The sequence below is a fragment of the Pseudochaenichthys georgianus genome, chromosome 9, assembly GCF_902827115.2.
Source record: "Pseudochaenichthys georgianus chromosome 9, fPseGeo1.2, whole genome shotgun sequence".
NCBI classification, from domain to species: Eukaryota; Metazoa; Chordata; class Actinopteri; order Perciformes; family Channichthyidae; genus Pseudochaenichthys; species Pseudochaenichthys georgianus.
Genome location: NC_047511.1, coordinates 46,936,869 through 46,964,703, shown reverse-complemented (window position 1 = coordinate 46,964,703; position 27,835 = coordinate 46,936,869). Strand labels below are relative to the sequence as shown.

At 43.3% G+C, this 27,835-nt stretch overlaps 2 protein-coding genes and 1 pseudogene across 2 annotated transcripts; all 3 read right to left on the bottom strand.

Annotated features, from left to right (window-relative positions):
• LOC117452653 (phosphatidate cytidylyltransferase 2-like) overlaps positions 1 to 27,835 on the bottom strand; it is a 148,450-nt pseudogene that overhangs the window by 77,908 nt on the left and 42,707 nt on the right.
• Positions 627 to 27,077, bottom strand: LOC139434513 (zinc finger protein ZFP2-like). The gene is made up of 2 exons (XM_071204455.1): positions 26,604 to 27,077; positions 627 to 2,628 (listed from the first exon to the last, which is right to left on the bottom strand). The coding sequence occupies exons 1-2, from the start codon at positions 26,851 to 26,853 to the stop codon at positions 1,334 to 1,336; spliced, it is 1,545 nt and encodes a 514-aa protein (XP_071060556.1). The 5' UTR covers positions 26,854 to 27,077; the 3' UTR covers positions 627 to 1,333.
• Positions 21,600 to 25,290, bottom strand: LOC117452243 (E3 SUMO-protein ligase ZBED1-like). The gene is made up of 4 exons (XM_034090750.2): positions 23,379 to 25,290; positions 22,797 to 23,258; positions 22,385 to 22,514; positions 21,600 to 22,263 (listed from the first exon to the last, which is right to left on the bottom strand). The coding sequence occupies exons 2-4, from the start codon at positions 23,100 to 23,102 to the stop codon at positions 21,887 to 21,889; spliced, it is 813 nt and encodes a 270-aa protein (XP_033946641.1). The 5' UTR covers positions 23,103 to 23,258; positions 23,379 to 25,290; the 3' UTR covers positions 21,600 to 21,886.

Sequence of the window (27,835 nt, the reverse complement as noted above, 5' to 3'; positions counted from 1 at the left end):
ATATTTAGAAAGTTGAAGGTTTCCCATTGATTCCTGAAAAGGCTGAATAGTTTAATATTTGAATGGTTTCTGTAGCTTAAAGTAGGCTGAAGCTATGGAGAGCCAAAGTATTGCCTGAAATAATAATAATATTAAGGGGATTAAAGATTCGAAGAACTATAGTGGAATGCTGTAAACAGCATTTGCACAAATAAAGTTGAGTTTTATGCGTTCTAATATTGCAATGCAAACCCATGATGTAATGACAGCAAATAAGAATAATTTAGTAATTGAATGCTCCTTTCAGTAGATTTAATCAAACAAAACATAAACATATTGGACATGGCCTCAAGACTGTAACCTCTTCACATGCTGTTGAAATAGTCAATTACGAGCCATATCTTACACATTGCTGTTTTGAATCATTAATATGTGGATGATAGTTTAACTGGATGATGTAACATTTATGCCATCTGCTGGAAAGAAGACGCATCACGGTTGGCGTCGTTTGGACAACAAAAACAGAGTGAAGCTCTCATTTCATAAACAATCTTTGAGTACAGACACCGTCCTGCAGAGAGCACACAACCCAACAGCACGTTTTTGGTCCAGCATCACTTTACAAAACGTATACATTAAGATTCTAAGACTAGCTGGTCCATTGTAAAGGTCAGTCCACCTTAAATGAGCAGTGGGTGATCAGCAGGTGAAAGGCAGGACACAGGAACTTGGTCCTGAGGAAAGGTAACGAATATTAAACGAGAAATAGTCGAGTCAAGGGGTCAAAGAAATGAACATTTGTGATTATTAGCGAATCGGTTGCAGGTGGGTGAAATCAGGCTTAGGGAGTAACGTATTACATGTAACGGCATTAGGTCATCAGGATACAAAATAGGCAAATGTATTCCCTTAGAGTGACAGAAGCAAAAACAATCAGATAACAGGTACTTTTATATAAAACAGGGCTTATTAACAGGATAGCAATGATACTAAACATTTAGAAATGAAGAACAAAACATCAAATCATCCTATATCTCTATATGGAAACTTGGAGCACTCAATCCAAAATAAAATGGTTCATCAACAGTCAGTGGTTAACGTGAAAACATTAAACATATTGTCCACTTATGTTAATAAAGATGGAGTTCATTTAACCTGTTGACCCCCGAGCCTGTTTTCCAGGTCTCAGGCTCGAAAATGACATTTCCAGAACAAATGACCATAACTACACTTCTAAAAGGGGAAAATGAATAATCATTTTTTCTCAACAGGTTAAGTCTTATATGACTGTTGTGCAACAATGTTAATCCAGTCAGACAGATTTTTTCTCATGTGTGAACTGTCATAAGACTGATTAATTGTCCTCTCCATCAGCTTCTGTTTCCATGTGTTCAGCTGAGCTGCTGATTGGAGGCTCTGCCTCTCTGTTATCCTCCGTTTTAATTTCATTAAGCTGTGAGGACTGACGACCAACACACTTGTGCCTTTTTAAATCACTACGCCATTTAAATCTTTTGTAACAAACATTGCAGCTGTATATTTCCTCTCCTGTGTGGACTCTCATGTGTTCCTTTAAATTTCCACTCTGTGAAAAAGCTTTCTTACAGACTGAGCAGCTGTGTGCTTTCTCTCCTGTGTGGATTGTCATGTGTGCCTTTACATTTCTATTATTTGAAAAAGCTTTCTTACAGACTGAGCAGCTGAATGGTTTCTCACCTGTGTGGATTCTCATGTGTGCCTTTACATTTCTATTATTTGAAAAAGATTTCTTACAGACTGAGCAGCTGAATGGTTTCTCTCCTGTGTGGATTCTCATGTGTCTCTTTAAATCTATATTCTTTGAAAAATCTTTCTTACAGATTGAGCAGCTGTGTGGTTTATCTCCTGTGTGGATTCGCATGTGTTTTTTTAAAGTTCCATTCAATGCAAAATATTTCATACAAACTGAGCAGCTAAACGGTTTCTCTCCCGTGTGGATTCTCATGTGTTCCTTTAAATGTATATTCTGTGAAAAAGCTTTCTTACAGACTGAGCAGTTGAATGGTTTCTCTCCTGTGTGGATTCTCATGTGTTGATGAACATTGCTTCTATATGTAAACATTTTCGTACACACAGAGCAGCCAAATGGTTTCTTTACAGCACTACGTCGTGAATCACTGACAGATTTGTGTCTATTTCTCAGTGAGTTTGAGCCTGACGCAGGTTCTCTGGTCTCCTTCCAATCAGCACTGTCTTCAGTGTCAGGTTCAGAAGAGTCTCCAGTGTCAGGTTCAGAAGAGTCTCCAGTGTCATCCTCAGTCTTTGGTTGTAAACTGCTCTCTGGATCTAAGTTCCTGGCTGGTTCTGGTCCTCGACAGTCATCTCCATCAGCTTCTGTTTCCATGTGTTCCGTTTTTCTTTGATGAGGCTGTGAGGACTGAGGTTTCTCTTTATCATCTTCACTTTTCACAGGGTCAGGAGTGAAAGTGGACTTGGTGATATTAGCCTCATCCAGTTCCTGAAGCTGCTCTCCCTCCTGACTGATCCTTAGTTCCTCCTGTTCCTGCTTAATGTGTGGGGGGGGCTCTGGGTCCTCCTGGTCCAGACTGGTGCTCCACTCCTGCTGGTCAGGGAGAAGCTCTTCTTTAACCACCACCAGCAGCTGGACGTCTGCAGGAAACAGGAAACACACAGTCAGAACAAACTGTTAAGTGTTAGCATTTAAACATCTAATAACCATTACAATAGGACATATTTTGCAGCCCTAATTAATGCCTTTGCTTTTACATTTTCATATTATCTTTCTTAGTCCCACCTATTGTGTATTTTGGTTGGCTCAATTCACCTCATGTAGCCGAACCCCTTTCCACTTCCAGTTGGAAATGAAAAAGGGTTTTTTCTTCTAGCTTAGCACTAGCTGCAATGTAAACAATGAATTGTATTTGGGATCGTTCACAGATACACTATGCCTACAGAATAGAATTGAAATACTCTGTTACAAATTAAAATCCTGCATTCAAACCTTATTTAAGTACAAGTATGTAATAATCATCAGAACATTGTACACCTTCTTATGTCATAGTAATGATGGTGCAGTAAAATGTTCCCTGTCAGTGTTTCATTTATGATGTTTCTTGATTATTTTGTAGTTGCATTTTACTGCTGTACATGTTCAAAGTTGCTCTTGTATACATTATTATAGATGAGGGAACCTGCTAAATATTGAAATGTGTTTTTTATATACAGTACCAGCCAAAGGTTTGGACACACTGTCACGATTATCATGTTATGTCACGTTTTTAGTTTTGTATGTCTAGGTTTGGGTTTATTTTGCTGTTCGGTTCTCCCTGTCTCCCTTGTGTATTGTCTGGTCCCTCTCTCTGTGTTTTTCCTCCCTGTCGTTAGTTTCCCTGGTGTGTCTAATTGTCTGATTGTGTTCACCTGTTGCCCTTGTGTTTCTCCTCCCCTGCCCGGCTGTTTCTCGTCTCGTGATTACCCCTCCCTGTATTTACTCTTGTCTCTTCCTGTGTTCAGTGTTGGTTCGTCTTTTGTTGGTGACTGAGTTCACCGGTGAGTGTTCTGTTTTGTCTGAGTTATTTTCATTATCCTTGAAATAAAGGTTAATCAGAGTTAACTGCATTTGGGTCCTGCTTCCTTCACTCAACCGTAACAGTACAAACCAACCAAGATGGACCCAGCAGATGATCCATTTGAGGTGGAACTACATAAATGTACCTATTCTTTGGCTTTCTGCTATGGTAGGTGGAGGGGAGCGTCCAGTGTTGAGCAGAAAGAGGCTGCTCAGGCAGAGGCGCACCAGATAGCAAAAGAGAAACCATGTCTTGTGAAGTTATTACCTGGCTGGATGATGGATATCCTCCCGACATGTGTTTCCCGGCCTGCTAGCCCCAGGCATGCTAGCCCCTGCCTCCCAATTCTAAAACGGACACCATACGTCTCGGCGTGCTCCGTCTGGAGTCAACCTCTGCTTCTTCCCCAGTTCCTGCTCCTGTCCAGGAGTCGTTCTCTAGAACTAATCTGGCTTTTGGAGGTCCACGGAGCCTCCAAAAGGCTCCTAAGAGAAGGAGACGCAAGTCCAGACTAGCAGCTCGAGCCCCAAAAGTCATGGTTCCGGCCCCAGCAGCCACGGTTCCGGCCTCAGTCCTGGCCCCAGCAGCCACGGTTCCGGCCCCAGTTCTGGCCCCGGCAGCCACGGATCCGGCCTCAGTTCTGGCCCGGCAGCCACGGTTCCAGCCCCAGTTCTGGCCCCGGCAGCCACGGATCCGGCCCCAGTTCTGGCCCCGGCAGCCACGGTTCTGGCCCCGGCAGCCATAGTCCCTGCTCTAGTCCCTCCTCTAGTGCCTCCTCTAGTCCCCTCTCAAGTCACCTCTCAAGTTCCCTCTCGAGTCCCCTCTCCAGTCACCTCTCCAGTCACCTCTCGAGTCCCCTCTCCAGTTTCCTCTCAAGTCCCCTCTCAAGTTCCCTCTCGAGTCCCCTCTCAAGTCCTCTCTCAAGCCCTCTCTCGAGTCCCCTCTCGAGTTCCCTCTCGAGTCCCTACTCAAATCCCTAATCAAGTCCCTACTCAAGTCCCTACTGAAGTGCCGTTGGAGGTTCCGCTGGGGGTCCTGCCAACTCCATGTCCTGTCCTGTTGGGGGTCCCGCCAACTACTCTTCCACTGGGGGTCCTGCCAACTCCATGTCCTGTCCCGTTGGGGGTCCCGCCGACTACTCTTCTGCCGGGGGTCCTGCCAACCCTATGTCCTGTGCCGTTGGAGGTCCCGCCGACAACTCTTCCGCTGGGGGTGCTGCCAACTCCATGTCCTGTCCCGTTGGGGTTCCCGCCGACTAGTCTTCTGCCGGGGGTCATGCCAACCCTATGTCCTGTTCCGTTTGAGGTCCCGCTGAGAGTACTGCCAATCCCATGTCTTGTTCCGTTGGAGGTCCCGCCGCCACCTGCCTCGCCGGCTGTCCTGCCAACTCCTGGTCCTCTTCCATGGGGGATCCTGCCGAAGCCTGTCCCACCGGCTCCGGTTCCTGCCCGGCCTCCGGAGCTGTCCCGTCAGCACCTTCCTGCCCGTCCTCCAGAGTTGTTCCGTCGCCGCCTGCTTCGCCCTTGAGCCCGGCCCCCTGAGAGCCGTGGTCTTCGCCCTCGAGCCCGGCCCCCTGAGAGCCGCGGTCTTCGCCCTCGAGCCCGGCCCCGTGAATGCCGTGGTCTTCGCCCTCATGCTCGGCCCCCTGAGTTCGCCCAATGTGGTCTTCGCCCCTCCATGGACTCTGCCTTTCCCCCGGGCTGTCTACCCGAGACCCCCACCATGGATTCTGCTTTGCCCCCGGGCCGTCTGCCCGAGACCCCCACCATGGACTCTGCCTTGCCCCCAGGCCGTCCTTCCGAGACCCCCACCTTGGACTTTGCCTTGCCCCCGGGCCGTCCGCCCGAGTCCCCCTTCTCGGCTTCTGCCTTGCCTCCGGGCAGTGATGTACCTGAACGCGTTCAATGAACGATCGTTCATGAACGCGTTCATATTTTGGGCGAACGTGAACTGAACGTACTGTATTTCCGCTAGATGAACGTAATTGAGAACGCGTTCATTCTCAGCGCTGTATAACGGCGTTCAAAAGTGCGTTCATTCTTAGCACTGTATTATAACGGCGTTCAAAAGTGTGCCAGATTTCATATGCCTTTCAGCCGAAAACCCAGTTAAAACACACCGTAAACAGGCTTCAAAATAATGCGGAAAACCACCCAATCTGGCAACAGCAAGCTGCCTGTGACGCGTACGCGCCTGTCACCCCTGGCTGTCGCACTAAAATATAAATATACTAAATATATCAGACTCCTCACAACAAACAATGTGGAACCGCGGAACCGGCGAGCATTGAATGAATGAATGAATTAGTATGGACGAAGCCGAGAGCAGAGCTCTGCAGCAGCACTCGCTCAGAGTGAGACGGCAGGGGTGGGGAACCTCCGGCCTCCGGCCGTATACAGCCCGCGAGACAATTTGCTACGGCCCTCGAGGTAATTTATAAACACACGCAAAAAATTAAAAAAATGAAAGAAATCTAGACCGCAAAAAAATTAAACAAGCGAGTGCCTGTTTTTCCTGGCCAAGGTCAGGGTCCTTGAACACAACACGAGCCTAAACGTGTCATCACGTGGTATATGTCTCGACTGACAGGGGTGCAGTTCTGACGGAGAGCCCCAGAACGCCACTCCAGCACTTCAGAAATTGCAGTACCGATAAGTCCATACACATGCCGCAGTTTCTGCTTGTCTGTGTCTTTAGTTGAAAGCCCAGTGGCGATCTGTTCATCTGTCACACTGATCAGACAGTCAATAACTGTGTTGTTATCATTAGCATCTGGTTAGCTAGCTATGCTAACGAATATAAGAAGCTTTGTCTACAACCAGTGAGGTAAAGGCACATCTTTATATGATCATTATAGTTATAAAAAAAATAAGAGAATAAAGTAAACAGGTATAAAATACTATATGACAGTTATTAATAAAGAAGAATACAGTTTGAAAGGGTAGTGATTTGTCAAATATCTATAAATTAAAAGAAAATCTGCTTACAGCTGTGTTTGAGTGTTGAGAGATGTGTCCATAGATCTCCTAATGTTGCTCTCAAAGTGCAACAAATCTTCCCAGGGGAGCATGCCCCCCGGACCCCTCTAGAGGAGGTTAGGTCCCCCCCCCACTTAAATCATGTTCACATGGGAAACTAAATACATTTGCACACATCTTGTGTCCATATCTTTCTGTTTTGGTGGTCACGCCACACTGTGCACGTGCATGCATACGCGAGTCATGGTGAGATATCTGGATTAAGAAGTTGCTTTTTCTTTGCACAGAATGAAATGAATGGGCTGTGATTTTAGTTTTTTTAAGCAGAGGTCAATAACTTGTACGGCCCTCTGAGGATATTGTAAAAATTGAAATGGCCCATTAACATCGTACAGGAGACAAATAATAGCTCGCAGCAACGTATTGAAAAAAGAACTATGAACTATAAATTAGTTCATTTTTGAAACCATGAACTTTAGTTCAACATTTTGAATTATGAACTATGAACTGAACTAGTTCATTTTAAAATGTGTGAACTGTGAACTGAACTAGTTCATGTAGAAAGTGAACTTTCCCAACACTGCCCCCGGGCCGTCTGCCCGAGATCCCGAGAGAGGTCTGCCTGCAGACCTCCACTCTCAGGACAGTGCACGCTAAGAATTCCAAAATAAAATCACCACTATCTCATGTTATGTCACGTTTTTAGTTTTGTATGTTTGAGTTTATTCTGCTGTTCGGGTCTCCCTTGTGTATTGTCTGGTTCCTCTCTCTGTGTTTTTCCTCCCTGTCGTTAGTTACCCTGGTGTGTCTGATTGTGTTCACCTGTTGCCCTTGTGTTTCTCCTCCCCTGCCCGGCTGTTTCTCGTCTCGTGATTACCCCTCCCTGTATTTAGTCTTGTCTCTTCCTGTGTTCAGTGTTGGTTCGTCTTTTGTTGGTGGCTGAGTTCACCGGTGAGTGTTCTGTTTTGTCTGAGTTATTTTCATTATCCTTGAAATAAAGGTTAATCAGAGTTATCTTCATTTGGGTCCTGCTTCCTTCACTCAACCGTAACACATACCTTCTCATTCAATGGTTTTTGTTTATTTTAATTTGTTTCTACTTTGTAGATTAATACTGAAGACATCAAAACTATAAAAGAAAATATATGGAATTATCTAGGTAACAAAAAAGTGCAAAAAAAAAAAATCAAGAATATGATTTATATTTTAGATTATTCAAAGTAGACCCCTTTTGCCTTGATGACAGCTTTGCTCACTCTTGACTTCTCTCAGTCATCTTCATGAGGTGGACACTGGGAATGGTTTTCAATTAACACATGAGCCTTGTCAAGAGTCAATGTGTGGAATGACTTGCCTTCTTAATGTGGTTGAGACCATCAGTTGTTTTGTGCAGAGGTAGGGTTAGTGCACAGTGGAGAGCCCTATTTGACTGTTGTAATCCATATTATGGCTAGAACGACTAAACTCAAAGAGAAACGACCGTCCATCATCACTTTAAAGTGGACCTATCATGCTATATTTGAAACATATATTGTAGGGCCATACCTATATATAAATAGTTTATTTTTTTCAAAATACCAAACAGATCCTGCATTTTAGCCATGCCTCATTTAGCTCTTTTTGCTCTTTCCAGGGGCTGATTCTGTGAGCTGCAACTGACCACGCCCCCCTGCAGGAGAGGGGAGTTGGAAGTTACTTTGGCATTAGGGCAGGGATATCTAGATACTTTCCAAGGTTTGACATAATGAATTGTGCTACTTTTAAAGCAAGCAACGATGTTTGCAAATCTGTAATCAAAAAGCTCTTCAAAAACACTAACTAAGCAGTTCCTGCCGTTGCTACGTTAGTTCAAACAGTAACAACGGACTATTTTTCTTAGCGGATGCATGTTAATTTAAATCAATACATACAACTTTTTAAATCAATAAAATCATTTTCTAAATCCATAAAAGCATTTCAATTAATATTGGTAGTCATGTCGTTACTTTGTTGAGAATGTGGCCATGTAATAAGCAGGATAATGTGCAGCGATGCGGTCATTATTATGGGGAAAAGAACACCGACAGGCTGATCAGGAGCCCGACGCAAAGCGGAGGGACCTAGATCGGCGTGAAGGTGTTAAATATTTGTGTCACTGCATCCTGGTAAAATAAAAAAATATAATGTATAATGTTTGTGTCTTTGACATTAGCGCTGCTATGCAGCCACCTGTGCCCTGTACTAAAAAGCCAGTTCAACAGACCCTGGATATGTTTGAGTTATGTTAACTAACCCTAACAAACGAGATGGTCCTATGACGCTGGTTATCAACTCGGTAAATCAAGCCAGGGTTTCTCTCACCAGCTGAGAGCGTGTTCACGTGAAAGGGGCGGGGTTAGCAACATTTGACCAATCACAAATAGGGACAGCGCAGCGTCATACTTCATTAATGAAAAGTAAACTAATATTAGACAAATATGAACTTTAAACATCCATGATTTAAACATATAATCCAGGATACAAGCCACATAGTTGCACCTGCAAGGTGAATGTAGAACAACTGGTTAAAAAATAACTACCGAGTGTTTGAAAGCGTACAACAGTTTTATGATATCACTGCCCCATCTAAGACACAAGTGGATCTGTCTTGAATTACATTTGAGTTGAGTGTTTAGTCAACTTAATGTGTTGCTTAAAATAATACTTCTGCATACAGTATGTGACAATGTAGGTGATGCACGGCCAGATACGGCTCGAGAAGCTGACTCAGATAAGGAAATGTGATATATTATGATATTATATGAATGATAAAGTGCGACACGTCGGTGTCTTCTCTGCATACGGCAGTTTAAACTGTATTTCCTTTATCCTGTAATATGACTTGATAGATTTAAACACCGCACACTGAGCTCTGATTGGTCAGCAGGCGGTGCTTTCACTGAGTTGATCTCTTTTCTATAGACGCCGGAGGCAGGCAGCGTCAGGTAAAAACAAGTTATTTAGCCTTCCCAAACCTGAGCCTCACGCGCCGCCTATGTCTTAACATCCACTGTTCAGAGGAGAATGCGTGAATCAGGCCTTCATGGTCCAATTGCTGCAAAGATCCACTACTGAGGATGAACAACAAGAAGAAGATAATTGCATTAGCTGGTTTCACTGTTGGTGATTTATTCAGAATTCAATGCACCCTTAACCAGCATGGCTACCAAAGATGCTTCCTGATTTCTTACAGCCTGAGTCGAGGCTAATCCTGTTGCTGTGGTCGTGTGTCCTGGATCCTCTATCCTGAGTACTGGATCTGAGTCCTGGACTTCGAGTAGTGGCTGAACCTGTCTCTGCGGTCCTGCCTGACTCTCACCATACTACTTCCCTGATGGCTCCCACAAGATTGCTGACATCCTCGTGGATTCATCTTCTTATTATAGACATGTATTTCCAAACATTTGGTCTACCTATGTTGTAAATGTATTATCTTTTCGATTTACACACGGCATCTATTGCACGTCTGTCCATCCTGGGAGAGGGATCCCTCCTCTGTTGCTCTCCCTGAGGTTTCTCCCATTTCCCCCTTTAAACTGTGGGGTTTTCTATGGAAGTTTTTCCTTGTACGATCTGAGGGTCAAAGGACAGAGTGTGTCGTATTGTCATACTGATATTCTGTACAAACTGTGAAGACCACTGAGACAAATGTAACATTTGTGATATTGGGCTATATACATAAAGATTGATTGATTGATTGATTGATTGATTGATTGATTGATTGATTGATTGATTGATTGATTGATTGATTGATTGATTGATACAGTGCAGACGCTTTTCTGCTTGCTCTTGCCTCTGCTTACTTTTTTATGCTGATTTTCCAATTTTTCTTTTCTGAAAACTTCGAGCAGTGGCTCCTTGACATTAACTTATCACTGGGACATTTTTCGTAAAGAGATTGGTTTTCAGACATATTTCAATATTTGTATGACGACGTCAGTCTTACAGTAGCGTGCACTAGCAACAGCTAAAGCCTGGTACTGTATGCTATTTAGCTTAAGCTAGTTAGCAGTTAAGTCGTTCTCTACAGATGACTTCCACAAACTTCTAAAGAAGATGACCGTGTTGGAAATGAAAATGCAAAGGTTGGAAATTAACGTGGAAGTGAATGAACTATGCTGGAATACCACCACTTTACCAGTGTTGCAAAATAATGGACAGGCATGCTAACTCACAGCTAGTTAGCAGCTAGAAGGATTCCAAGGAATAGGAGGGCTGTCTACTGGGTAATAAATCTACAAGTGGTAGTCCTCCCTGGAACTCTCTGGGTGCAAAGCCTAAGAGTAAATCATTTCCATGGGATTTGGGAGGACGAATAACAGGCAGAGCCCAGCGCTCTGGAATCTGTGATGCGACCGGCTGGCCTGCATTGTTATCACCCAGTAATATCGCCTCTTCAACCCCTATTCATACTAGGAAACAGCCGTGGACAGCTGCTATAAGGAGAACTACAAACAATCTTCCTAAACCACCAAGTGTACCAATCCAGAACAGATACACTCCGCTGACCCAGAACCAGAGATCTCTTTCTGAAGACCTGGATAACCTGTCCTCTTCAAAGAGCAGGGTAAGGACCAATAGCTACTCCAAAAGTAAAAGGCTAGAGGGAAAGCTAACGACTGGGCCTGAAACTCTGATTGTGGGTGACTCTGCTGTAAGAGATGTAAAGTAAGTATATGGGAAACTTCTGCAGCAATGGAGAGTCAGGACTCAGAGAGACACGAGGAGAGTTGGAGCTTTGATGTCAAACACTGATATTTATTTACAAGTATCGGCCGGAGAATTCATATCACAAGTCACAGAGCAGCCAGAGATTATGACTGCCCTGGTGGGTTGCCATGTCAAATCTGCCGCGCCTCTCTCTCGATAGACCTTTTAACTAGTTCAGAGAGAGTAAACAACATATTTGGGGAGATAGACTAAACAGCTGGGCACCCTGAATCACTTGCGTCTGATCCTTAATGGCCTCGAAGCCAGTGTTCCCACAGCCGTAAACCATTTCGTGACCGAGAGTTGAACTGGTTTATCAAGATAGCTGAAGCCTCCCATTCCTTAAGAGAGATAACAGAGCCAGGGTTGGTCGTAAACGTCAACACACAGAAAAGGTTAAATATCTAGGAGTAAAGACAGAAATATTCCCTCACAGTAAGAACAAAACCAAAGTACTCTGTTTTCCCAAGGAAATGGTCTCTGACTTGGCTGAGAAGATCTTTCATATTGGGGATGAACATCCGACTGTGATACTGCATATTGGAACAAATTATGTTGTGAAACAGCCTGTGCTGAAAGAAGATTTTAAATGTCTGTTGGAAACTGTCGGCTCTCTACATGCGGAAGTGTTCATCAGTGGCCCTCTACCGCCAGTCAAAAGAGGAGTGGAGAGATTTAGCAGATTGTTTGAACTGAACACGTGGCTTTCAACTGCCTGTACTGACCATTCTGTCAATGTTATTGACAATTTTAACTTTTTCTGGGACCGCAGACATCTTTTTAAGACATATGGAGTTTGCCTGAACAAGTCAGGAGTGAAATTGTTTATCTCTAACATATTCAACTGCCTGCATCATCAATCTGTGCCCTCTGCAAAGGACAAGCAACAAGAGGAATCAAAACAAGAGAAAGACACAACACATCGCACACAAAAAACCTTGAAGAAGTATCACTGCACCCGCCTGTTTGAATGTCTTGATTATGGGAAACCTATGTTACAACCCGGCTCCTGGGCTGCAACATAAAGCGGGGAGGCGAGACGAGGGGTATGATATAATGTTCATTTATTCAAAACAAACAAACAAACAAACAAACAAACAAACAAGCAACAAGAACCAGCAACAGGTCCCTGACGCTGGCACAGGACAAGTGCCCAGAGGAGACAGAGCGACGTAACGGCTGGGCTCCTCCTATATCCTTTTCGTCACACCCCCCCCATAAGAAAGGAGTTCCCCTAAGAACACCGTTAGTACCCAAATAGCTAGGAGCTCTTCTCCGATATTCCGGCGTGGACAGAAGACCACTCTGGCCAGTTCCCTGACCCTGCACCTGGAAGAACCCGGAATGTCCCTCCAGAACCCGCAACCTAGACCCCGGCAACAAACCCAAGACCTGACCCCCAGGTCGCTGCCGAACTGCCCCACCCGTCCGACATGCGCCACAATCTGACAGGAACCACAATCTGATATACTGGCCCACCAACTTGCCCACGTGACCACCACTTTCTGACCAGCAATCCCCCTTGCAGCTGACAAGCCCTGGTGACACCATTTCCATCCCCGGTGGAGAGAAGCGCCTCAAAAAACGGACTGAGGGAGACATCCGCTTTCTGCTCCATCACCAACTCACTGCGGGATACCGACAACAACCAGTCAGGAATAACCACTGAATCTGTCGCACTGACCTCTTCACCCTGCTCAGATCCCTCCTGTGCACGGCTCACAGCCCGGGTCACAGAACAAGCCACCAACACTGCAGGAGAGCACTTGACGTTCTCCTCTGCCTTAACAGTCACAGTGGGTGAAGATGACTGCATGGTAGGCGGTGGACCCTCAGCCCACACACGGCTGCCAGCCAGGCCGTTACCCAGGATAACATCCACACCACCAATTGGCATTACAGGACGGACCCCCATGGCGACCTCACCCTGCACCAGACCTGAGTTAAGCACCACAGAATGCAGAGGAACAGGCACAACATTCATTCCCATACCTCGCATCCGGACAAAATCCCCAGTTCCAGATTCGTCCGAAAACGGTAACACAGAGCTCAGAATGTATGAGTCATACGATGCAGTGTCTCTCAAAATCTTTACCGGCACGCTGATATCACTTCCCACCAATGACACGTATCCGGTTGACACAAATGCAGAAAACACTGGGTCCTTTCACCCGCATGGCTCATTAATCTGCTGACAGGGAGAGATGACAGGTAACGGCACCACAGACACAGCACAAGCAGCAGAGTTAAACTGGCCTACACAGTTCTCCCTTTTAGCCTTAGCTTTTGGACAGTCAGCCTTCCAGTGCCCTCTCTCCCTGCAGCAATGACAGATTTCCGAATCTCCCTGTGGCGGACCTCGCATCTCACGCTCACCCCCGTGCGGATTAGCGTTCTCTTCCCATCTCCCTGCACGATATATACCCCCTTCCTCCTGGACCCTGAAGTCGCGACCGCCCCTGTGCGTTAGCACATAGTCATCTGCCAGAGCAGCAGCCTCTGCAGCAGTCTTCACTTTGCGCTCGCTGATGCAAACCGCAATGTGGCTGGGCACAGAATTTTTAAATTGCTCCAACACCATCAACTCACACAATGCGACATACGTATCCACTTTCAAGGAGTTACACCACCTACCGAAAGAGGTAACCAGATCCCTGGCAAACTCAACATGTGTCTGCCTGTCAGACATCTCCCAGGACCGAAACCTCTGTCGATATGCCTCAGGGACCAACTCGTAAGCCCTCAACACAGCAGTTTTAACCATCAGATACACTTTGCTATCCGCCACCGTTAAAGCAGAATAAGCTTCCTGGGCCCTACCTGTTAGCACACACTGCAGCAATAAGGTGCTATTAGCATCTGACCACTCTCTGCTCTCAGCCACACACTCAAACAAGGAGAAAAATGTATCCGGATCTTGTTCATTAAACTGAGGCACAGCCCGCAGATTACCTGCAACGTCAAAAGGAGTAGCTCTACCAGGGAAATTAGAGGCCTGACCTGCACCACCAGCAGGAAAACCCAACCTCCGCTCCTCTAACTCAAGCCTTTTTATTTCTATTTGCAACAGCAACAGTCTTTCCCTTTGCTCAAACGTCAGGCCTGCATCATGACAGCCAGACGTGCCACTGTCTCTGCTAGGATTAACAGTATGTTTTCCTCCTTTGAAAACACCTAACTCAAACAAATTTGCTCTTACAATCCCTCTTATGTTCTCCTTCATCCTCTTATCCCCAACATCCAAGCGGAAATGTTCAGCAACACAGATCAGCTGCTCACGTGAGAAGCCCTCCAGTAGCTCCTCTGTAGGCGCTCTCACAAACTCCTCCACACTCTCCATCATGACAACACTATGTGGCACGCTCATGCTAGTCTTCAGGTGCTAGTTATGGCGGGTACTTATGCACTTAATACCGTAAGCTCGGCGAAGCGACCAGCAAACCGGCAACTCCACCCGCAGCCTCGGCGTGCTCCCGAGCTAATAGCTCTAACCACTTTCACACCACATTAACAGTCCCCCTACGACCTCCAAGGAAGACCGTACTAGACCTAACAGGGACAGCTACCACGGTACTAACGATACTGTGCTTGTACTCACTGCCATACAATCTCTGTACATTAGAACTGCAAAACACTCACCCCCGTAACGCTACTCCCAGCCAATCAGCTGCACACAATGATAACAACAGCTGCGCGAAATCCGTCCCCACAACGGACATCCAGTTCGCACACGTTTCCCAGGTCCAAAGCAACGAGCCCCCATATGTTACAACCCAGCTCCTGGGCTGCAACATAAAGCGGGGAGGCGAGACGAGGGGTATGATATAATGTTCATTTATTCAAAACAAACAAACAAACAAACAAACAAACAAGCAACAAGAACCAGCAACAGGTCCCTGACGCTGGCACAGGACAAGTGCCCAGAGGAGACAGAGCGACGTAACGGCAGGGCTCCTCCTATATCCTTTTCCTTTCCAGGTGCAGCTCATCAGGCAGGTATCCTCGGTGTGACTCATCAGCCATGAACCTGTGAACACCCACAAAGCACACCCACAACCAGACGGCACCCCACGTGGTGTGGAGGGGTCGTCACATCTATGAGACAAATGGAGGAGTCTCCAATGCCCGTCACCCCCCCTATCACCTTTGAGGATACTCTTCCTTCATCCCCCAGCTCTCTCTACTCTCTGTTCCCCCTCCCTCCTGGAGTTTGATGACCACATGAAAAAGATACAGAGCGTTGGCACCAAGTCCTTCCTGGAGTTCAATGACCGCATGAAGGCGATACACAGGGTTGGCAGCATGTCCTTTACCCCCGCCCCTCAACGACGCCCAGAAAAAAAATTGTAATCAATGATTTTATCACTGAGCACAATCTCGATTTTATGTTTTTAATAGAAACTTGGATTGAACAAAATAACAGTGCAGCTGTTCTTATCGAATCAACACCTCCCATCTTTATTTTTATGAGTCAGGAAATAATGTATAAGAAAGGGGGTGGAGTTGCTATTCTGTTCAATGATTCCCTTCAATGCAGGAAGACATCTTATGGGAACTTTGCTTCTTTTGAATATGTGGCCCTTCAGCTGAAATGCTCCTCTCGAGCTCTGTTCCTAAATATCTATAGACCACCCAAATACTGTGCAAGCTTTTTTGATGACTTTACTGAACTGCTGTCTATCATGTGTATTGACTTTGACTGTCTAATCATTGTTGGTGATTTTAACATCCATGTTGACAAACCCCAGGACAGAGGGGCTAAAGAACTGTTTTGTGTTCTTGATAACTATGAACTCACTCAGCATGTGACGGAGCCCACGCACAATAAGGGGCACACTCTGGACTTAATTATCTCAAAGGGTCTGAATATCTCTAAGGTTGTGGTGACTGATGTTGCACTCTCTGATCATTCCAGTGTTTTCTTTGAGAACTCTATTTCTGTTCACAAAAAAGGTTCAAAAAGAGGTAACCACAAAGCGATATTTAACTGAAAAATACTAGGGAAATTTTTCTTCCACATTTGCCCCTGCTAACATCTCAGTAAATGAGCTAGTCGATCATTTTAATTCAAAAATTAAAATGTTATAGATGCCATTGCTCCAACTAAGGTAAAGGAAGTGACAGGGAAGAAAATATCTCCATGGAGAAAGGCCATGACCGTGAGAACAGAGAAAAAGAGTGTCGAAAAGCTGAAGGCAGGTGTCGAAAAACAAATCTCCAGGTTCACTTTGAAATCTATAAAGAGAGACTTGGCCTTTATAATTTGGAATTTAAATTTACCAGACAGTCTTTCTTCTCTGATATCATTACCAAAAACAAAAACAACGCTCGTGCCTTGTTTGCTACCGTCGACAGACTAACTAACCCCCCAGTGTCAGTAGCCTCTGAATTTCTATCCACCAGGGCGTGCAATGAGTTTGCCTTCTTCACTGACAACATTCAGAAAATCAGACAAGCAGTCAGTGCCTCTGCATCAGGTACAGCAAATGTTTTGTCTCTGTGTCCACTTAACATCAATTCAGACATCATGACACAATTCCATCAGATTAATGATAAAAACCTAGAGGACATTATACAACTTCTGAAATCCTCCTCCTGCTGCCTTGATATTATTCCAACAGGGTTTTTCAAAAATGCTTTTCCTTGCATGGCCTCAGATCTACTTCATATAGTAAACAAGTCTCTTCACTCAGGTGTTTTTCCACAGGCCCTGAAAACTGCAGTCATTAAACCGCTCTTAAAAAAGCATAATCTAGATGCTTCAGTAATGAACAATTACAGGCCAATATCAAACCTGCCATTCCTAGGTACAATCATAGAAAAAGTTGTTTTTCAACAGTTGAGTAATTTCTTGCATTTAAATAACTGTTTGGATGTGTTCCAGTCAGGATTTCGTCCAAACCACAGCACTGAGACTGCTTGTAAAGGCCCTGACACACCAACCCGATTTTGGGAGTCAGAGGCCGTCAGAGGCTGTCGGGCATTCGCGGCGCGGTAGTCAGGTTGGTGTGTCCCGCACCGTCTGCCGTGACACGCCTTATTTGGACTGCCTGACCAAGCAATCACACTGATTGGCTGTTCAGCTAGCGAATCAGAAGAGAAACGGAAGTGAGGGACTTAAACAAACGATTTAAGAAGTCACACACAGACCAGTGTTGCCAACTTGGCGACTTTGACGTTAAATTCGGCGGCTTTCCAAACCCTCCGGCTACTTATTATTGTCAAAAGCGACTAACGACTGATCTAACGACTTGTAATGGTGTTATTAGGGACTTTTCTGGTGTTTGGAGACTCACGTATTGTTCTGCAGTTAACGAGCTGCCGTGAGCCCCTCAGCCCTCCCATACTACTGACAGGCGCGCAGACTCACAGTTGCCTCCCGCAGCAGCTCAGCTGCAGTCAGAGCAGAGAGGAGACAGCCACACTCTCCCGCGTCGAGACAGCTTCAGTCACTTAATCACCTCGTCCACTGTGTGTGTGCCTCTCTGTGACAAGCTAAACATCCACGTAGGTCATCATGTCACAGTCTAAACTGTATTCACAAAAGTACAGAAAGGAGTGGGAATCAAACCCTGAGTTTAAAGGATGGTTGAAGCCATTTATTGGAGATGACACACGGGCATACTATACTGCCTTTATTGTAAGGGATATTTCTACTAAAAACTACTCAAACTATTTCTACTTTTTACTATAATACATGAATCTTCAAAGTTAACTGAAGTTATCAAATAAATGTAATGTAAAACTGAATCAAAACATAAACAAGGTGGCCTGTTGGGATTACTATATATATATATATATATATATATATTAGGGCTGTCAAACGATTACAATTTTTAATCAGATTAATCACAGCTTAAAAATTTATTAATCATGATTAATCACCATTCGAACTATGTCCAAAATATGCCATTTCTTTATGTATATTGTTGTGGGAATGGAAAGATAAATGAAAGAAGGTGGATATATCCATTTAACATACAGTATCTATATTTATTATAACATTTTTCTGCATGTCAAAATGAAAGACAACCCACACACCTATCAATCATCAAACCGTGGGGTCTTAATTCATTACGTGTTGATTTCTATCAACGGGGGAGTACTTCAGGAAAGTCGACAGGGGGGGGGGGGGGGGGGGCGCGCTAGTGGAGTACTTCGTTCTCCAGTGAAGGGGGGAGTCTCCCTCCGCAGCCGGTTGGCGTAGTTTTGGCACAGTTCCGTTTAGACCGACGTTAACAGCAGCCCTGTATGTGCACACGGAGACCGACTCTGTCGTCCGGTGATCTAACCGCCTTCTGGAAAAGCTTCACAAGTACGTCGGTACGCAAATGCGCTTTGTGACACAAGTGACGGTACGCATTTCAGATTACGCACATAACCTGCGTACCAGTTATGTGCACCCCTGTACCAGAGCCATATTATTACTATTATATGGCTCTGCCCTGTACTACAGCAAAAGTATTCTCCGTCGGGACTTCCTGCAACAACACCACGCCGTTATCAAAGATGTTCTATTGAGAAGACGATCACTACGTGACAAAAGTTTTCAAAACCGTGGCTACTGAAATCAATCTTACTAACTGCTGTCTGTGCAATTTACTCCGCGCGAGTTGGCAGACTTTATTTTGCTTACTTTAACATAATTTTTCATGGTGGGGCTAAGCCATTTCTTGGTATGGGTGTAGCCTACCCCAGCCATACCCTGGCGCTGCCACTGGTGGCACGTATGGGGCGGGCCATTCTGCACATGCGTTAAATATTTTAACGCAATTAATTCAAAAAATTAATTACCGCCGTTAACGCGATAATTTTGACAGCACTAATATATATATATATATATATCTGCATTATTTTATCCCACTTTATGCTTTGCTCTTGCTGCTTATTTTACACTGATTTTATATCTTATTTCTTACTGATGCACTTTGAACTGCAATCCCCTGTATGAAAGGTGCGATACAAATACAGTTATTATTATTATTCAGATGGATGTTTCTGACCCTCTGTTCATTCTCCCATTATCCTCCTCAATCTGCCTAGAAGTATCTGTTGTAGCTGTTACTATAACCAATACTAATGCTAGGGCTGCAACTGACAGTTATGTAGGCACATTGTTATTGTTTCTTATCGCTAACCCCTCTTATGGCTGATAGCTCCAGTGCCGCACGAAACATGTTTTCGATGGACGAGAGGTAAATGGAATGCACACGCTATTTGTTGTTTGTTTATATCATGCAGTCTGTTCTTCTTCTCTGTCTTCCGGTTGTTGCCTCTTTTGAATGACGAATACACACTACCGCCGCCTGCTGGTAAGGAGAGTTATTGCTACTCATGCACTGAAGTCTTTGCGGTGTGTTCCCGTGCGACACATGGCCAAGACGCAGGAGGACACGGCGATGAAACAGTCGGCGTCGGCTTCGGCAAGTTCTCTGGTGTCCGCTTGGTGTGTCAGGGCCTTAAAGGTCTTCAATGACATTGAAGACAATTAAACACAAAGAGTGGCAGAACGTCAGTGTTAGTATTATTAGATCTCAGTGCTGCGTTTGACACTGTTGACCACAACATATTACTAGACCGACTGGAAAACCGGGTGGGACTTTCATCAATCAACAGTTCTAAATTGGTTTGAATCCAATTAAAGGACAGAAACAACTTTGTTGGGTAACTTTGGAATCCAAACTATAACATATAATAAGTACTCTGTATCAAAATTGATTAAAAACAAGTGACATTTGACCTTTTTTAGAGAGATTTAGCACACAAAAACACTTCTGGGGTCATTTGGGTGCATTTTCCATATCTCTGGTCCCCCTCGTTCAATTTTGATGATTGACATCTATTTTTAACCGTTGGAGCCAATATAATTGAGGGGAAGTTCCTAAAATCTAGGAATTAACCTTCAGCAGCATTTTTATCGTTGTAATGCCTTTGAACACGACTTTTGATCAGAATAACAGCTAAGGTGAGACGATCTCCCGTGCTTGCTCTGTAATACTACGTGTTGTGATGTCTGTGTTTGCTTCCCCTGTCGCAAGTTCTGATCGCTCAGTGATGTTACCAATATCTATAGAATATGTGGAATCTCAGCTTTAATCTGATATCTTGTATGTGAAGTTACGATAAGTAATAAGGGTATTTTCACCGTGAGTTCTGTGCTAAGTGCGTTAGCATTTTTTCGCTCAGGGCTCATTTAGACGCTTCTTGTGAGACTTGTGCTTTGTTTTGGTAAAAATGGTTTGTATCTTCAGTTGTCTGAGTTTCTTACCGTTAAGTGAGTATGACACATTAATAGATTTTTAAATATTAAGATGCCTTGAGACACAGTTTCGTGAAAAAACACCCCGCAGCCCCGTGTTCGGGCTTAACAGGTTAATTGAACTATTCATATCTTAAACTGCACTGTACATTGTATCCATGTATTTTTTCTTTTAATGTTTATTTTAATATCTTGGCTTTTTAATGACTGTTTTTAAATGCCATTTTGTTGCTGGTTTTAATTGATATATTCAGGCTTATTATTTTTAGGGTTAAAGTCCCATACATTTTTTGGGGTTAATGTCCCCCCGTAGATAGTTAAAGTCATTATTGTGGTTCAAGTCCACTGCGTGTTCCGTTTTAGTTTCAAGACCCTGGTTTGCTGAGGACACCAAAAAGTCCAAGAAAAGACAACTTAAACTTAAGTAATGTGCATTTATAAAAAAGTGGAATAGTTTCGGCGAAAACTAAAAAGGTACCATAAAGTCAGATTATAATTTTCCAAGGGGGGGGTTTGATTAGCATGAAACACTTGAAATAACTAAAGGACAAGTTAAACAAGAAAGTAGAAAGAAAGGGAGGTCATAGAAAACTATTTCTGCTAAAAAGTTAGCAATGATTGAGTCAGACCTAAACATTTCAGATGTGTGTATCTCACACTGCACTGTAACTTTTATTCATGTATCTTTGCTTTTAAATTAGTGTTTTTGAATGTCATTTCATAATATCTTTCTTAATGTCTTTCATTTTTGTAAAGCAACTTGTGTTGAAATTAGGGATGTGGCGATACACTAATCTCACGATACGATACACGATATTCAGTTCACAATACGATATATATATATCACGATATTCAGCCAACGATACGATTCGATATGATTCGATACACTTTCGATCATTTTCTGAAAGATTTTAAAGGGACAGTGTGAATTTGGTGACATCTTGTGAGTGTTCCATTGACTTGGATTGAATTAATTGAACTGAAAACTGAAAGCATCAATTATACAATATATGGCTCTGACTAGACAGAGAGCCTACAGCTTGCAAATGCTGGACAAAACGAATCAAAATATGTGGTGAGAAAATTTGTTTCATTTATTGAAACAGTGCAAACTGTAGCTTACAAGCCTTTGAAACGTAAGTACATAAAGTGCAGTATCACAATGGACAATTAAAAGGTGCAGCAGGTGGCCTGTTCTGAACAGATTATTTTTACAGCATTTTTAGCTTAACACAGAATATGAGGTAGCCAATAATTCAAGTCACTAAGAACAACATTTAATGTAAAATGTACCTGCCAATAGTTCAAGTCCAAATGAGTAACATTTAAGCCAAAAACACTAAACAGAAAGGCTCCTCTCTACATAACTGCATCTACATTCTCTTCAGATTTTTGTTCAGGAATATAATCTGATCAACGTGGTCTGGGAGAAGTGCACTTCTCTGAGCAGTGACGATATCTCCGGCGGTAGAGAAGACCCTCTCCGAGGAGACACTAGTGCCAGGGATGCACAGGTACCTTTTAGCAAGGTTTGACAAGAGTGGATACTCATACTGGTGCTCCTTCCACCAGACCAGTGGATCTTCTTTCACTTCCAAGAGATCTGCCTCCTTGTAGCGGGTCATCTGCTCCTTGGCCTGGTTCTCTTGGGTATTTGTCTTGGGTTGTGCTCCACCACCGTATCGTTCACCACCAAGAAGGGCAGCCAGTGGACAAGACGGCTTTGGATTCCTGGGTGGAGGATGTTGACCTTCAAATAAATAAACAATAAAAACAAAAACACATTATTTGTAGTTAATCACATTCCATAATTCCTACTCAGAGGTTCAGACAACAGTGTGCTTCACTGGATAACAATGGGTGATACTGACCTTGACTGCTCTCTCCTTCCTTGAATCGCACACCATCATCTACCGTCTCTTCTTCGGATGCCATCCCCTCATCATCAGCGTTACCATTACATTTTCCTGTGCCCTCTTCGACCACACTCCAAAGTGACAACTAAATGAAATAGGTCAAAATTAAATGAAATTCATGAGCTTTCACTGCAATACATCTTTTAATTAGTGCATTTAAAATCTATGCCTTTAAAAATGTTAACATTATAGTATTTATTCTTTTTAAACAATTTAATATTTATACATTTTAAACAGTTAACGTTGGAGGCTTTGCCTTTTAAACTTTGAACAATGTATTATTTAGGCCTATGCTTACTCTCACCAGGAGATGTTACATAGGATACAAGGCCAAGGGTTAAACCTAGCAGTACCATCATTGCCTTACCTCTGATGGCATTGGCTGATCCTGAGCCTCTGCAATCAGTCCATCATAAACTTCCTGTCTTTGGTTCTCAGTCAGGAAGGGAAGACTTTTGAATCTTGGATCCATTACTGAACATGCATGGAGAGTTGCCCTGAGGTCGATGTACCTCTTCTGAAGATCCCCAGACAAGGCAGCCTTCATCTCTTTTATGACTGCAGATTCACCTTCGATCGGTTTCAGTCCATTGATCAGTGTGTCCTGGAGGGGTACGATGACTGACAGTGTGGGGGTCTTCTCCTTGGACATGTACTGTGTAGCCTCCTTCATGGGCTTCAGCACGCTACTTCTTCAGCTGTTGTCACATCTGACTCAGTCAGTGTGCACAGATCCTTCTCGGTCTTCCTCACCTCACTCGAGAGCAGGGCTGCACAGGCTGGTTGTTGCTCAAGAAATCTTTCCAGCATGTCGTGTGCACTGTTCCACCTGTAGTTAAATAAAAGTAAGAAACTTTATTTATAGATTTATTTAAATGTATTTATTAATGACAAAATAAATTAGTAATAAAAAACAAAATAAACAATTGAAAATTAACTACGCACAAACCTTGTAACCACGTCCGTCATCAGCTTGTGCTCTGGTAGTTGTAGAAGCCTCCGTTTCTCTTTCAGCATGTGGTTGGCTGTGGTGCTTCGTCTGCAGAAGTTCACAATGCGTCTCACTCTTCCCAACAGGCGTGCAACTGCTGTGATTTTGAGGGCACGTTGTGCAGCCAGATTTAGGGTGTGTGCGTAGCATTTGATGTGAAGTGTGAACGCTGCCTCCTCAGCTGCTATTGTCATATTTGACGCGTTGTCAGTGACAATTACTGGATCCTTTTCTTTGATTTCCCACTCAGCGAGGGCCTTTCTTAGATGTTCTGCCAGGTTGTGTCCGGTGTGGCTCTCGGGCATGTCCCTGGTTTGTAATACATACGTAACAAGCTCCCATTCCTCGTTAATAAAGTGGGCCGTGATGGTGACATATGGAACAGGATAGCAGGGCTCCATCGCGTTCACCATGCGTCGAAAGCCTATGTTTTCCACCACGGAATAAGGTCTCAAATCCTGACAAATAAAGTAGACAATGGACTCTGTAATCTTCTGCGACCTTGGTGAAGTAGATGGGAACTTGTGGGAACAACCGCCATCGCTGTCCAGCACGGTTTGTTTTGGGTCACACCGCGGCCACAGCTTCTTGAGTTCCTCAGTTAGCATTACCTTGTCCGGGTGGTGACGTTGATAGTTAACTTTATATTTTATTAACATGTAATAGTACAGTAATATAAATAATTATTGACAAAATGTACATTGCAGATGTTAGCAACATTGGTAAGTTAGCTAAAAGATAGCCATATTAGACAGTTATCATTGTCTCGTCAAACTACGAAAACATTTGTTTGTCACAAAATAAATTACACTTGTTTGACTTAGATGTGAGGGCATGGGCTGAGCATGATGTAATTATGTTATCCATCACATTCGCTAACCTGTCTGTCTTTAAATTCTTTAAACAGCTCTGGATGCCGGTCGGCGAGGCGCTTAGACAAGTTTGATGTGTTGGCTCCCTTGGTTTGCAGGGATCTAAAACATGTCTGACAGACAGGCCTCGTGGTGTCCGTAGGCTTGCCCTCACTGTCAGAGATATAGCTAAAATACTTCCAAATGTAGCTTCTGGCGTCTTTTTTGTCAACAAGCCGAGGCGCAGCGGCAGTTGCACTCCCACTTGCAGCCATGCTTCTCGTTTTCTCACATGCTGCTCTGGCAGCTAGCGCATGCATGAGAGAGGGGAGGCACTTAGAGGGTGCTTGAGAGGGGAGGGACTGCAGGCACGGCTGCAGTGCAGGGAGTGGAAGCAGAGCACTGAACACACACAGCTCTTATTAAAACGGCGCTTTCTCACCGGAGTACTTTTCCCCGTCATTCTTAAAGTACCGATACTAATGAAACTGAGGAACGGTACAGGTACGTGCACTGGTACGGGCCAGCGTCCTGCGTCGGGTCGGGTATGTGTCTTTTCATCTGCTCCGTAAACTCCTATTAAACATCCATGGTAAACTCCCTCAACGCGCCGCACGCTCTCTTTTCTTGATCGCCCTCTCTCAGGAGAACCCTTCACTGTCCCGCTTCATTGTAGGATTTCTGCCATGTCTCTACTTTAAAATTTGACCATCTCTGTCATTAAGATATGGAATACTAAATAAACAAGTCCATTAGACACCTTACCGTTACTGTGCTCAAAGAATGATAAGAATAATGCGTATTGAACTGGTTTCATGAATTAGTTAGTTTATTTAAGGTAATTATAGAAGCCCTATTTTATCAGTATGTCTGCACAGCAGTTATAATGGTCAAACTACATTGAATTGTCCCCATTTTGTCTTTAATAGTTACTAATATTAGATATTTTAATGAGATATGGACCGCAAAACAACATTTTTCCTGGTTTTCATTTTAAAAATCAAGTCACTGAATGCAAGTAGTTGCCTTAGCTTATTTTGTTATGATATGATGATGTGAATTACTGTTCAATTACTTAATACTTAATTACTTAATATATGTAATAATCAGGGCCGGGACTTTAACGCGTTAATTAAAGATGAATTAATTACACAACAATTAACGCATTTTAATCGCACTTATATTTGCACAGCGGAACGTTTCTCACTGGATGAGTTTCAGGCGTACCGATTATACTGGAGCACCAACTAACGTTCATGACTTCAGCATGGGACTTCAAACAACAACAAACCACGGTGAACAATAGTCAAACATGAACGAACAAGCTGATGAGACCGCTTTGGTCGGCCCCGTGGATGGGAAATTTTGTTTTAGAAAACGGATGGATGGAAGCGTCAATAAGAGCACGGTTATGTGCAAATTATGCAAAAAATAATTTGCATATCACCGCAGCACATCAAGCCTAAAGTATCACCTAAATGCAAAGCATGTAGCACCTAGCGTGGACGTTAGTCCGACTCCGAGTGCAAGGAACCACACCCTGACCCAACCCACACTCAACCAGATGACTGGTTTCAGGGCCAGGATAAGTAAGTCCACGTCTGAGAAAATAACCAGCTCACTGGACTGCACTCGACTGTAGACCACTTGGAGTAAAATCCATGTGAAAATTGCTTCTCACTGTTCTCAGGTCAAATATGTATATTTGATTACAAATGCGATTAATTTCGATTAATTAATTACAAAGCCTCTAATTATTTAGATTAATTTTTTTAATCGAGTCCCGGCTCTAGTAATAATCGTTTTGGTCTTATATTTTTTTTTCGGGAGGGGGGGGAGGCCCTTTTTCCAGTTTAGAGTAATAGCCACTCCAAATGTCTTTGCACGTCCCTGATCCAAAGTGTTATTTTTATTTGCTTTCTACACATTTAAAAAGAAAAAGGTGAATAAAGAAGCACATTACAACTACATTATCACATTTAATCAACTACTGCCTACATTAATGGTTAATATTTAAATCTGTACATTAAATGGCATATTATTCAATGTATTTATTTGTATAAATATATTTATTTTGGTAGGTTTGCTCTTCCGCAATAATTATAATTATTATAATAAAGTACATTTGTCTAATAATACTTACATACTTTTACTTAAAGATTTTAATGCAATACTTTAACTTGTAATTTTCACAGTGTGGTGGTAGTTAGTACTTTTACTTCAGGATCCACTACCTGCAGCAAGTGCTGATAAAGGGTCTAAAGTGTTATTAATGTGATAATAAAGTGTTACTGAAGAGTTTAAAGTGTTAATGAAGAGTAAAGGAACAGACCTGCTCTGTGTATCCGAAGTTGAGGCTGTAAAACAGCGTCCAGTAGTTTCTGGAGTCTCTCGTTCTCCTCTTTGGAAAGAGACAGCTCCTCCTCGAGCTCGGCTATCGTTTTTTCAAACAGAGCAAATATCTCTTCAGCAGCAGCAGTGAGTCGCTGCTTCTTCAACGACAGCAGCATTTTGACTTTACTCATGTTTCCTAGATCACCTTCTCTTGCTAACTCCGTTAAACACACCGTTTCTCTCTTCATCAAACTCTCAATCTCACTAGTGTTGCTAACGTGTTTCAAGCTAGCATGCTAAGCTAGCTCCTATAGTCCGAGGTAAACGCTCCAGAAAAAAAAAGAGCAGAGTCCATTCAGAGATTTATCCAGACACACAGATGATGGATCAGTAGTGCTGGAGCTCACACACACTTTCTCAGGAACACAGAGAGAGAGAACCGTAGCTACGAGACGCCTCCTTGATTCAGGTTAGAAAGATATTCTTCTTCTTCTCTTTTTTTAATGGCGGATCGCAAACAGCTTTTAGTTGCATACCGCCACCTACTGTATGAGTGTGTATTATCATGTCATTCTATCTTTAATAAAAAAAAATAGAGACAAATAAGAAACCATTAAATAAATAAAACAAAACAATCATCCATGATCTATTCTAACCAAATGTTAAATAATTGTTCCTACCCCAGTTTCCCTCAGAAAGGTAAACAGTGCCTTTCTGGTAGCTCTTACTCCTTCGGTTCCCAACATACCAACCACACTCCACTCCCTCTCTCCCTCTATAACTGTATCCTTTAGTTTTTGTCTTTCAGCTTTATAGATGTCACAATGTAATAAGACCACTGAGACAAATGTAACATTTGTGATATTGGGCTATATAAATAAACATTGATTGATTGATTGATTGATTGATTGATTGATTGATTGATTGATTGATTGATTAATAAGATAAGTTCTACATCTTCTTTTACTCCACAGTTCCCACACTTGTCACTGTCACTTTTCCCCATGACATACAGCGTACCATTCAATGCTGTATGATTTAGTCTGAGTCTAGCTATCATGATTTCCTCCCTTCTGTTTCTTTCTTTATAAATATGAATATTGATTGTCTTTTCAACTTTATGATACTCTTTGCCTTTCTGGTCTTTCTCCCACCTTTTCTGCCAGATCTCCATCCCTTTCTGTTAATTACTGCTTTTCCTTCTCCTTTTCCAAGTTGAACTGGTAATGC

Excerpts from the sequence above, each read along its gene's own strand:
- LOC117452243 (XM_034090750.2), bottom strand. The coding sequence starts at position 23,102 with ATGAAGGAGGCTACACAGTACATGTCCAAGGAGAAGACCCCCACACTG. Across the intron at positions 22,515-22,796 it reads ATCAGCCAATGCCATCAGAG|TTGTCACTTTGGAGTGTGGT; the intron begins GTAAGGCAATGA and ends TATTTCATTTAG. Across the intron at positions 22,264-22,384 it reads GGAAGGAGAGAGCAGTCAAG|GTCAACATCCTCCACCCAGG; the intron begins GTCAGTATCACC and ends ATTTATTTGAAG.
- LOC139434513 (XM_071204455.1), bottom strand. The coding sequence starts at position 26,853 with ATGAAGAGAGAAACGGTGTGTTTAACGGAGTTAGCAAGAGAAGGTGAT. Across the intron at positions 2,629-26,603 it reads ACTTCGGATACACAGAGCAG|ACGTCCAGCTGCTGGTGGTG; the intron begins GTCTGTTCCTTT and ends TGTTTCCTGCAG.